This window comes from Motacilla alba, chromosome 5, assembly GCF_015832195.1.
Source record: "Motacilla alba alba isolate MOTALB_02 chromosome 5, Motacilla_alba_V1.0_pri, whole genome shotgun sequence".
In the NCBI taxonomy this organism is placed as follows: Eukaryota; Metazoa; Chordata; class Aves; order Passeriformes; family Motacillidae; genus Motacilla; species Motacilla alba.
Window position 1 is genome coordinate 56,564,495 of NC_052020.1, and position 12,936 is coordinate 56,577,430.

A 12,936-nucleotide genomic window follows, 5' to 3' on the forward strand; every position below is an offset into this window, starting at 1 on the left:
CCAGGGGAAGGACATACATAGTGATTCATTAAATGTGCACTGCTAAGTCTCTGACAGTGGGCACAAACCAGACTTTTCACACAAATGTCCTGAATTTGCAGACCTCTTGTGCCAGAGCATTAATTAGAATTGTATTTCTTAAGAAATTCTCAGTACTCCCCTCCAGCTCCCCCACCAACAGGAGTGGTGTGAACCCCATGGTTCAGAGGGGAACAAAGCCAAAGCAGCTACAAAGGGCACAAGAAAAGCTCCACCCACTTCACATGGACACCTACGCAAAAGGAGTGGACTGAGCATCTCAGGTTCTTAGGAAAACACTCAGCCTGGCAAACAAGCATGTCCTAAGGTGAGTGCCAGGAGGGAATTCACCTGACATTGTCACTAGAACCCACCTTCATGGGTCATGTGCAATGAGCAGAACTGCTTTTCACAAAACTAACCCTGCTCCAAGGCCAGCAAGCTTGCATTTGATAACTACAGTAACTTTCCACGATGCACCCCAATCCTAATCTGAAAGCATCAAGAATTTGAGATTTCGTTGCATTCCAGAGCCAATTTTAACAGCGAGGCCAATTAACCAGCAGAATGTTGTGTGAACTTTAGGTCTTATTCCTTCCTCCAGTTCCTATTTAGATGGTGTTTGTTTAACTAAGGTTACTGGTTCTTGCTACATTTAATGCTGCCCTGCTCAGAAGCTGGCATGTTCTGTGCTAAGGAGGTACTTAGTGTAAATTGAGTCATACCTGAACCATCTCCTAAACCAGAGGCAGAATGCAGCACACAGAGCAGACCTGCTTTTGAATGGACTTTTGTGGCTCCTCTTCACGTTCTTTCTGATTTTTGCACTCAAGATGCAGCCAGCAGAACTGTGCAGTCCACAACTATTCCCAATATTCAGGAGGAAAAGTCCTTTTCTATTTATTGCTGGACTATTCACATACCCAAGGCCCCCAACACACGCTGTGGCTGAGGGTCAAACTGGTTTACTTGCTTAGCTAAACTTCCAAATCCTCCTCCCAGAGCCTGACCAGGTTGGGGATTTATTTACTCTTCTATTTCTCATTTTGCACTTAGCCTATTAAAACACATTTCATTCAAATGAGGCCAGTTTGTCAAAGCTACCCTGTAAACTGCCAGTTTGCACATATCCACAGAAATTCAACATCTGCTTCCAAGCACTGAGCTGCCTCCTAGCAGAACACCCACATAAACATTCCCAGGCTGTGGAACCAACTTCTTCCAAAATTACAAAGTTAGACACTTCATTCATCTATTATGCAGAGTATCAATATTGCTATTATTGTGTAATAGAATTTCTATCTATTTTCTTTTTAAAAGTCATGTAATAAATAAATCAAGCACCTGTAAAGAAAATAAGGAAATCTTCATCTTTCTAAAGAAAGCCTGTAATTTTGTTGGTGTAAAATTTTTGATGCAATCCATTTTCCATAAATAGTAGTCACAAACTTCAAATGCTTCTATCCTTAACTTGACTGTTAAAAAACATTAATAGAAATAAGTACAATTAAATTGTTCTTTTTCAATTTAGGACTAAGATCAGTCAAGGTGAGGTAATTTTTTTCCTGGGATTGAACAAATTAAATTATTTATCTATTCACATTTTCTGAACACTAATGAATTAGCAATTAGTTTTTTGGCATAGCCCCTATTATTTCAAACATTAGGATTTAAATGTCCTGCTGCTGGAAATCTCTTCATCCAAGTCTTTCACAACTCCTGGGTGAAATTTACTTAGGGCTGCAGATCTCAAATGTCCACTACCACATACTGCATTTAATATTAATTTTTAAACAAATTAGAAAATACTTCCACTGTCCTCATCACAAACATAAGCTCATCTTCTTCCTTTGCCCACAGAAAAGCCACAGTTTTAAGAAATTCCGACACTAAATTTTAACAGCAAGAAAAAGTACAGCCATTCAGACAGAGTGTTTTTAAATAGAACACCAGGCATTTTCTGTCCACTGGCTTTTCTACACAGACAGAAAATCTCTCACAAAGCATATCAATCTCCCCCAGACTGTTAGATTTTAAAAGAAATGCGAAGAAGATCAATTTACATCACAGGAAAATAAGAAAACAATCCACACAGCCTTGCAAAAGCTGACACTGCTTTTGGGGAAAAAAAGCTGCAAATGCTTCCACACTGTGAACACTAACAGATAATGAACACAGCACAAATACTCATGGCAAAAATAAATTGATTACTGATAGGAAACTAGTTTGATGCACACATTTTTGATTTGCTGACTTCTGGGTTTCTTGAGAGTGGAGAGTGTTGGCTATTTTCAAGACATTCAGTTTACCACTACAAATTCTAAAAGACAAAGTCTGAAAAAAGTAGATTTTTAAAAAGTCCAAAAAGAAATTTAAAACAATACAAAGCAGAGAACCAGCAAGGTGCAGAAAAGACCAGTGACTCGAGCTCCCACCCCCAGCTTTACATTTATGTACACAGGCTGGTGCGTGCTTGTGCCATGTCGTGACACAGAACAGGAATGCTGAGAGATCTTCAGCTGCCACCCTAACAATGACACATTTGCAAAAATACTTGCTGCTTCCTAGAGCCAAATAACAATGAAAATAGAGCCCTTAACCTTGGCATCATTTTCTAGATTGTCAGTCTCATACAGCTTACTCCAGTGCTCAAAATAAATCTGAAGAAAGTGCAGATGGTTCTGAAACTTCAAAAATTTCGACTTCCAGAATTGGTATACAAACAAGAAAAATAATTCAAGAACACCACAACTTCACAGCGAGAGAGGTATAGTTTGTTTTTTGACAACTACATCATGAAAATGTTCCATATATTTGTGATGACCCTTCTGGGTGGGTCACCACAATATTCCAACTAGCAGAATAACAAAATTCTTCAATTAATTCCTAATTACTTATTTAATTGGAAGCAAACAGTCTAGTTCATGTAACATGCAGCTCAGGTTTAAGCAACCTCTGAATTTCCTACGAGAAAATCCTTGATCTTCTGAAATGCATTAAAAGAAACCAAACAAGCAAATCTTACCATTTTGATGCCAGTGGAAAACGTGACTGGTTTGACAGGTTTGGGTTTTTCCAGCTGCATTTCTAGCTGAGTAGATCTGTCCTTATGCTGAGCTAAGAGCAGAGAGGCAGGAAGATCAGAGCTCTCCTGTAAACATACGAGGAATAAATTTGAGTCCTAGACCAAAACAAATATTAATTAACACTGCATATTGTTCCAAACTGCAAGCTGTGACTGCAAGGCCATCACTAGGAGAACAGCAGAATGCCAAGTATCCTCTCCCTGAGAAAGAGTTTACAGAAAATGATCATTTTCAGTAATAAGAAAAAGCTGCAGCAACCCCATAAATCAGAGTAACCTGCAAACAACCATTTTTATAGAATCCACATTAAAGACAATATAACAGGCTCCTTATTCCAACTGGTCAATGCAACAATATTTATTAAAATAAAAAAAAAAATTAGAACTTAATCAGAGAAGGAATAATACTGAGTAGTATAACTTGGATCAGATGTTTATCTAAGACACATTCTTTCTCCCAATGAACTCAGACCAGTTTGAAATTGTTTCCCATTAGATTTCACCTGAGGCCGTTTGGAAATGATCCTTGCTCTGCTCTGCACAATGGCACTATTGTAAGTGCAACCAACAGCATATTTATTTTCTCCTTCAGCAACTTATTTTTAGGGAAGCCAGCCAATTTCTTTTTAAAAAAAATATATATAGTAGTAAAATGAATAGTTAAGCAAATGAATTACTTAAACTGTCAGGACAGAATGATTATTAGCATATATATATGGAAGTGTGTTTTTGAGAGAGTCAGGAAATTATTGGCTAAGTAATTTTGTAAGAGACTAATGTGACTATCTACATGCACACAGAAATCCTTGAGAATTCCTGGCTAGAACTACCATGAAGTTGAGAGCAGGGAAGAAGTTCAGACAGATTCTTCCTGGACTGCTCCAGCACAGGATTTTATTCCTAAGGCTCTCACACATCACATTTACTTCTGTTTCAAAGAGCCAAGCAAATACTGAACTGTGAACCACATTTGTTACTCACAAAACCAAACAGATTTTATTAACAGGACTCTGATTTTTTATTTATTCAGTTCAAGGTAAGCAGTTGGATGTTTTTAATGCCACAAGATGCCTTGTTGTTTTGATGGTATCTAGAGAAATCCTCTGAAGTGATCATGAAGAACAGTCACGTTGTACACTGACTTTTCACATCACTTTCCAGTCCTTTTTCCTCTCTATATTTTATTACACTCCCTTTGCCTTACCACTAGAATGCAAGATAAAAGCAGAAAAATCTCACAAGATAAGATCTGGTCCAGAATTACAAATACAACATCTAAGGCAAAGCTTCCTACTTGCATTTCTGTGATCATCTGGGAGGAGGGGAGGGAAAATGCTAAAAACCTAAATTGTAGAGACATCTAATTTCTGTACAACTGGGAGAAAATCGGAACCACAAATGCACTAGTTCAGAGTCTTCTAGAAGCACTAGTTAGTGCTTCTTTCAAGTGTTGTACAGCTCTAACCTGCATGCAGCAGCATGTGCTGTCAGCAGAGGTTAGAGATGTTGAATTCTTTCAATGACCAGATTTAACATGTGGGGGGAGAAGGGAAGAGTGGAAAGCAGTCTCCTGTTCATTTTCTCGTTCATATTCCTTAAACACTCACTGCATTTCTAATAAAATGATTCAAGGAAGCCAATTTTTAACCAACTTCTCAGGAGTTCATACAATGACCAGCAACCAGATTACACAACTGTGGGAAACCCACAGTGTGCCAGCAAGGCACCACATCCTGATTGTTTGTCCTTTTGAATGTGCCCAGAGCCCTTCTGTTAACTATTAACACACATGGAAGTTCCAACCCTGTGTTTAGCCATACCAGCAATTTTCTGTATGGGAAAACAAACTGTCTACACTATGAACAAAGCTGGTTCTACACAACAATTTCTGGAAGATTTGTTTCAAAACCCTTGAGGTTCTGGTGAAAGTGTGGATGTGACGTCTTTAATGCCTTTGCCTGGCTCCAAGCTATGGCAAGTCCAGGGAAAACCTGCTCCTCTGCCATGTGCTGCAATCCCTTTGTGCTCATGCCTGGGAATTATGGGCTGTTGAAGAGGAAAGTGCAAGTCCCGTGAAACATAAGAGATCATCTTAGAATCCTCTGTATACATCTGAGAGAGTTTGTACAGCCCATAAAGAAAGTGCTTTAATATTTTACTCAGCCTGGATTATCCAAGGTTAAAAAAAAGCCCCAAACTAACAACAACCCAAAATAAAACACTCATATGGCTCTCCCAGTGATGCATAAAGTGCATCTGAGACTGCAAGTCGAAATTACAACAGGGCATTGTGCTTTTAAAGTGAGAGGTTCTACTGTAGAAGAGGTGACCTACAATGAAGGTAACACAGAAATTGCCTAATTAGTACTGGGAGGCAAAAAGGACCAAACTGCTTTTCCAGTGGCCTGCAGAGCCTGGGTCCCCTCCAATGCCTTGATGATCTCCCCAGCACTTTACACTGGCCTTCCCCTCCCTGTTCCCAGCCAGGGATGGGTTCGTGCAGCCTTGGCCCCAGGTCCAGTCCCTTCTGCAGGAGCCCCTGCACTCCCCAGGCTGGCCAGAAACCAGGGCACACTGCACAACATGTTAAATAATCAAGCATTTTTCTGTGCCTCTGGAGTACTAAATTATCAGCTCTTTGAAGATGCACACAACTGAGATCTTTGCTCCAAATGAAACCACCGTAAGTAACACATCTAATGACTTGGACCACCAAGATATGAGAGGGAAGGAGCACCTCTCCCATGAGGAAAGGATGAGGGCTTTGGGATTGCTCAGCCTGAAAAGTGAACACTTTGGGGTGACCTAATTGTGGCTTTCCAGTACCTGAAAGGAGCTGACAAAAGAGATGGAGAGAGACTCCTGGAGTGGCAGGACAAGGGGAATGGCTACAAACTGACAGAGGGCAGGGTTAGATTAGACATTGGAAGCAATTCTCTCCAGAGGGTGGTGAGGCCCTGGAACAGGCTGCCCAGAGAGGATGTGGATGCCCCAACACTGTGAATGTTCAAGGCCAGGTTGGATGGGGCTCTGAGCAATCTGCTCTAGTGGAAGCTTTCCCTCTCCATTCCACAGTCTGGAATTGGATGGTCTCCAAGGACCCTTCCAACCCAAGCATTTCCATGATTCCATGAGATCTGCAGCTTTGTAAGATTTCAGCACCAAAGGTTAAATTCATTTCTTGACAAGGAAAATACCTGACATCTTGTACAACACAGAAAAATGTGTCTTAAATTTTTTCTTGCTGCCCAGTGGCAGGGCCAAACTTGGAAAAAAAAAAATACCAAGATGCAGTAGGTCTGGGCTGTAGGCTGACCACACCAGGTGATCTGTCCAAAGGAGAAGGCTCAAAACCAATGTCAGATTCTCACCTTCCTCTGCTCACACAATCCTGCAGAGTCAGTGGTGTTACCACGGATATCTCTGTAGCCAGAAATTAATCCTTCTTGGTTTAGCACAGAACAAGCAATCATAGATATAAGATTATTTTTTAAGTCAATTCTTTACATGGTTGCTGCTTATGCTTGGCTTTCACTGCATTTCTCAATTAAGTTTTCCTCATGATCAGTTTCATTTTCAGATTTGCAGCACAGCACTAGAGGGATTTCAGAGACCATAGGAAATGTTTATTTCTTTAACAACCACTGGTTTTCCAGAGACTTTGTAAGTCATTACACAAACACTTCAGTGCTGGTTTTATAAACCTTAGTAATATTACAAAACAAGTTTTTGCTCAAATTTAAGTTGACACTGCCCCTTCAGAAACACAGACACAACTTGAAACTGTGCAGTTTCCTCCCTCAGCCTTTAAAAATCACCTTTCTATTGTTTTTAGAATATTAAGATATGTTTTAATACCAATACATATGCAATCACAGTTAAAACTACTTGTTTTAGTCATGTTTTAAGGGTTATTTATAGCTATTCTTTCTGCAAGCCACCTGGCGAAGGTTTCCAGTAAAACCAAATGGCTGTGTTAAAATAAAAAATAAATAAACAACCATACATCAACCACTGGTCTCTAGTCAGTTAGGAGTGTGTTTTAGAACAGGGTTTTAAAAAGTCAGAAACTCAAAATCCATATTCTGAGAAATTAAATGCAAATTCATAGTGGAGTTTTTATTCATTTATCCACTATTCCTAATTGTGTGGACTGTAAAAGCATTTACCTTTAAAGTGAAATTAGATTGGTGGATGTTAAGATGCAGGTTTGACTTTTTTTTAAAGAAGGTTTCTGTTCATCTCTGCTTTTGCCCACAAGAGGAAAACAGTAACAGGTTGCCAGGAATCCTGGCTTGAAGAAAGGCATCTATCTCTTCAGGAGGCCCTGAAACTCCTACATTTCACTTAGATCCTCTCTCCATGTCAGTGCCTTCTGCCCTGGCTCAAAGAGGAACTCTACTTTCTCAGGAAAAGTAGAACAGCATCTGTGTCTTGAATAAGAACTGAGACTACAAAGCAGGAATTAACACTGTATTAGTGTGAGATGCACCGATATAAGAGAGAAAATAGCATTTGGATATGCCAAGCAGATTTAAACCACACTGACACAGCTGAACACAGGTATGTATGCATACACACTTCTTTTTTCTGATTTCCCTCAAGGTTCCATACAGGCTGTGTGTACACAGACTGTCCTCATGGGTGTTAAACCTGTGAATGTGCGTGTACACGTGTCTGTACACACAGAAGAAATTGAGATGTGAACCTTCTTTAAGTAACACATTGAGTGAGGTACTCTATGCCCACACATTATTGCATTTCAGATGCAGAATCAGTAAATTAATCAAGATTACCACGATTCCCAAAAGCAGCCTGAGTTTTTCTCTGTGTGTCTATACAAGCTTCATTCCCTTCAAAAGGAGCAACTTGCACGGGAGAAGTGGCATTAAGAGAACATGACACACTCAAGGCAAGAAAACTTTTCATTGCAGTAGTTTTTGCATACAAAGGGAACACCAATCATTGAGGTGCTCTGACTGAGAAGGGGCTGAGCAATAACTCATGAGGTTACTGTCCCCTGCTCTCCACCATCTCCACTGCAGAGGTGGCTGAGCCAAGAAGCACCTCCTGATGACCTTTTTGCTTCCACACACCAGACTCTCAGCCACTACTCAGAACTGTTTAACAAGCCAACGGTGGTAGAGCTGAGCTACAAATCCCAGAAGCAGTCTTCATCCAGCCCCTAGCTTACCAAAACCAGAGTGGTTTGCAACACCGAAATAAATAACAGGTGAGAGAATGGAAACACAAAACACATGAAACAGGGAAACGGGGACAGATCTGTTAATTCCACACACTGATAGAGATGGATGGTTATGCTACCGAGCTTTCAAAGCCTCTGCTTTTGTTACTCACCAGATCATCCAGGAGTGCCTGTTTATTCTTCCTTTTTATCATCTGCTGTAGCTGCTCTTCCTTCTGCATGAACAGCCGCCTCTGCTCGCTCTCCTGCCGCTCTACCTCCAGAGCCTCCTCCAGCTCCTCCTGCTCCCGCGTCTGACAGGGAAACCAGAAATCAGCTCCCAGCAGCCCCACAGCTCCACTGCCCCCCAAGGGACCCCAGCCAGGCCAGGCAAGGGGAAAGCAGCCAAATTCTACCCTTTAAAGCAGAATTTTAAGGTGATTATGGGTGATTATTCTACCTCCTCATTGCCCAGTGTAAAATTAAGGTTTTTAACTTGTTGCTCACTGGAGCCAGATTTGACTCCTTAAATGTTAGGGAAGGGGTTTTCCCTACACTTTCACTCTAAATTGAGCCCCCCTCAGCTCCAACACATCCTATAACTCAGTAATGTAAGTAGGATGAACAAAAGCATAATCCCACAATACTCATCACCCCACTCATCAGCAGCATCTTATTTGCAAAGCACACTGTGCTTGTCAGTGGTGTAGAAGAAAAATGAGAAATTACAAATATGTGAGTACTAATAGGGAAGCCTATAACTTCAAGCATTTAAGCATTAACAGTGAAAATGTCACATTTTTAGAAAATAAGGAATTTTTCCTATAACCTGGATTGCAGTCATGTGACATGAGATCAAAAGAAAGATTACTAGTACAAAATGACAAGTTTTTGTAACAGATCTATTTCTTGGCAAGTATGTTTTAATGTGCAAACCACTGGGTAATCTGTATTTGAAAATCACCGTGAAAGAATAAAAAAACAGAAGAGGGCTCAGAGACAGATGAAAATAAGAGGATTAAACAATTTTATAAAGAAGGTGGATCAAAAGAATGTCAGTTTGGTTGCTAGAAGGTACAAGGAAGAACATACAGGAAACATTTTTCCAAATCATCTCCATCAAATGTAATAAAGCAAAGGGAGATGCAGTAAAAATGGCAAGATAATTAAAATTTTATAAACTTAAATGGACGATTTACTGATGAAAGGAGTTTCAGCAAAACTTCCTAAGGGAAGACACTGATCTCTTCTTTGTGGTGCCCAGTGACAAGACCCAAGGGAATGGCCTGAAGTTGTGTCAGGGGAGGTTTAGGTTGGATATCAGGAAAAGGTTCTTCACCCAGAAAGTGGTTGGGCACTGAACAGGCTCCCCAGTGCAGTGGTGACAGCACCAAGGCTGAGCACCAAGAGCACAAGGAGAGTTTGGACAATGCCCTCAGGCACAGGGTGGGACTCTTAAGGGTGGTGCTGTGCAGGACCAGGAGCTGGACTCAATAATCCTTGTGGGTCCCTTCTGACTGAGCTTCTTCTGTGATTCTGTGATCATTATTGAGGCCAAGACCATAGTACAGTTTGTTCTAATCATAAAGTTATATCATAACTCACAACTACCTAATAAAAGCCAGAATCTGCAACAAAAAAAAAAAAAAAAATCCCTTCACCAGACAGATTGAGCCAGTGGGTCCCAGTGACTCCTGGGAGATGTCATCACCTGCCACCGAGCCAACAGAAGCTGCTTCCATTGTGCAACTGGTGCAGTGACACTGGTAAAAAGCTGGTCACCAACCAGCAACCACCTGCAACTGGGCTCTCTTTGCATTTAATGAAAGGAAAAAAACAAACAAGAAAATCCCCAAACTTCTAACTGAGGTTATGTCTGAGAATTAAGGGATTTAGTTAGTTTGGTCAACAGAACAGAAGAGCTCAAGGTCTTTGAGACATTCCAAGGCTCTTCCACATTTATCTCTAAAGGCTGCCTGGAATTTGCACTGAAACAGAAGAAAACTTGTAGGGAAGTGCTGACAGACCTAGTCTGAAGAAACAGCCCAGAAAAATTAGAGTCTGAAATAAGTAAACTGATAAACAAACCTAAACCAGAGCAGACTACAGGAAAATGGGAGAATTATCACATGTCAGATCAAATTCTTTAAACAGTAAAAGAGAAGAGATGTGTTCAATAGGCAGCAAGGGTTGTGTCCAGACTAAAGATAATCTAAACACAGTCCTAATACGTGAAGGAAAAGATAACGACAGTGAAGCCTGGAGCAAACTCAAACCTACAAGTGAAGAATTAAATAGAAAGTAAAATCACATTTTGCCACATTCAGGAAAGGATAATCAAGAAAACATGCACAATCACATCAAAGAATCCAGACACAACTATTTCAAGACTGCACAAAGGAGCAAGTGAAATTAAACATCTAGTGATAAAGTAGGAAGCAACAAGTTACCCTATGACTGGAGAAGTGCAAGTATTTAAGGGAGAAACACTGGAAAAGCTGTAGTCCACTCAGGGTGCAAGGTTTTATAAATTAAAAGTGTATATAAATATCTATATATTAAAAAAAAAAAAAAACAACTTATAACTACAAGAACACCAAGATTTTAACCTTTTTTTTCCAAACTACAAGAGAAGAACAGTCTTAGGATCAATGTATTTCCAGCAGAGATGGGAAAACAGAGCTCCTTTACGAGAGGCATGAAGATCTCTGCATTCAATTCTGGCCCCTTCTGCCTGCCAAACACAAATCACACTGGAGCAGGCAAAGGGTAACAAAAACAAGAGGGACAGAAAACATCTATATCCCTCAGAACAAACCTATTACAGTGGACAGAAAGATTTAAGTCAAGAATGCAGGGACAATGACTGGCCATAAGAAGTTTAAGCAAGAAAGCAGGGCACCTTTCACCACACATGGAGTAAAGACATTCCAAAACTTGCTAAGAGGAGCTGGAGAGGAAAAGCAACCCTTCAGCTTTTAGGAGAGGGGAAAATTTATGGGCAAGATCATGCAGTTTTTGTAATAACCACTGTGTAAAGTCTATTATTATGTTTCAATTGTTGAAAAAGAAATTATGAATGTTTCAAATGTTAAAAAAGAAAAAAAAAAAAAAAAAAAAAAACAAAAAAAAAAGAGAAATGTTTCCAGCTCTTCAGTGAGTCTGGATTCACACAGGCTTGCCCAGCCAGCAGCCAGCCTCCAGCACAGCAGGACTGTGGAGCACAGCAAACAGAAGTCCTGGGGGCTTGAGAGGGTATGGGGCATTACAGAGCTGCTTGACAGCATCACACAGCCCCTGCACAGGCTGTCAGAGCCACTTCCTTGAAGGGAAGGTGGGCTGCAGGCAGAGCTGCTCTCACTGTGACCCCAGAGGCTGCAGCTCCACTGTAAAATAAGACACACAGCCAAAGCTTTGGCAGGTCTCCTCAAGCTCTGAAGCAGAGGATATTACACAGTGTCAGAGACAGGATAACAGATCAGAGATGGACCCCTAGGGAAATTTCCTTGCCTTTAAAAGGAAGAGGTTCAAACAAACATTTTTCAGATTCCAATCTCCTCCTGTGAAATCCTAGAGCTAAAGAAATCACTCAAGAGTTTTGCCACAGACTTCAGGGGAGTGAAGATTTCACCCCTACTGATTTGAAAGCAAGTCCTTAGTGCAACTGGCTTACAAACACAAACCCTTGTTATGTCACACTCTGGGCAGACATTTTCCTTCAAGAACTGATAACAGTGTGTATTTTTATGCTGAAAAAATATTTAACAGATTAAACTTTTCTTACAGGAATAAATGCATGCAAGTTTATTTTTAAAGAACAAAATGATATGTGAGCCATAATTTAATGAATGAATCTTCAAAGAACCCTGTGTTTTGCATACAGATTATATATACAATATCCCTGATGTTACTGTTATCAGCTCTTGAACAAAAGTTTTAATGTTTGTTTCAACATCTTTCATTTCAAATTTTGCATAAACCAGGCCTGTGTTTTGCCTCAATTGTACAACTCTCTCCTGGGAGCTTCATAATGTCTGAGTCTGGATTCCTTTTTGCCTTCAGATGAGAAAGGAACGATTGTCCTGGTGTAGGAATGAACTTCATCTCTCCTGGACATTGTCCAACGACACTGCCAGCACACATGCCGTGGTGATGTATTAGACACAGGCTCTACTGCCTGCCCCTCTCCTCAAGCCCTTCCCAAAATAAAGCAGAACTACATTTCAACCTCAATATTTAAATACAAAGAACTCTGCATAGTGCTTTCGGCTCTGATTTGTTTTAAGAAAGTACTCCACAAATCCTTTAATTCTTTAACAAATGAATAAAACTTGTAGGGCAAAGAAGTTAACTAACCAGTTTTAACTTATTCTTCTGAATGACTTCTTTGTTATCCTTTTGATACAGCTCCATTTTCTTTTTGGTGTTCTCCAAGTCCACATTGTTGGTCAAGTTAAATACTGCATAAATATTATAAAGACAGAAAGCAAAAGTATTAGGTCAGCACGCATGACTATGACAAAGAAACACTATTCTTATGCTCTCTATCCCTTCTAGCCAAATATAAACATTGCAGTAACAGAACTTATTTAAACACGCCATATAAAGACAGAGACAATCTGCTAAGTCACTGCACTTCAACAAAAGC

The 12,936-nt window shown here is 40.2% G+C and overlaps 1 protein-coding gene across 2 annotated transcripts in view; it reads right to left on the reverse strand.

Annotated features, from left to right (window-relative positions):
* MNAT1 (MNAT1 component of CDK activating kinase) overlaps window positions 1-12,936 on the reverse strand; it is a 118,792-nt gene that overhangs the window by 61,606 nt on the left and 44,250 nt on the right. For both annotated transcript variants that reach the window (XM_038136946.1, XM_038136945.1), the window contains 3 exons: window positions 12,645-12,748; window positions 8,462-8,602; window positions 3,044-3,169 (listed from right to left, as the gene is read on the reverse strand). In XM_038136946.1, coding sequence (XP_037992874.1) covers window positions 3,044-3,169; window positions 8,462-8,602; window positions 12,645-12,748 — 371 coding nt within the window. The remainder of the gene's footprint in view (window positions 1-3,043; window positions 3,170-8,461; window positions 8,603-12,644; window positions 12,749-12,936) is intronic.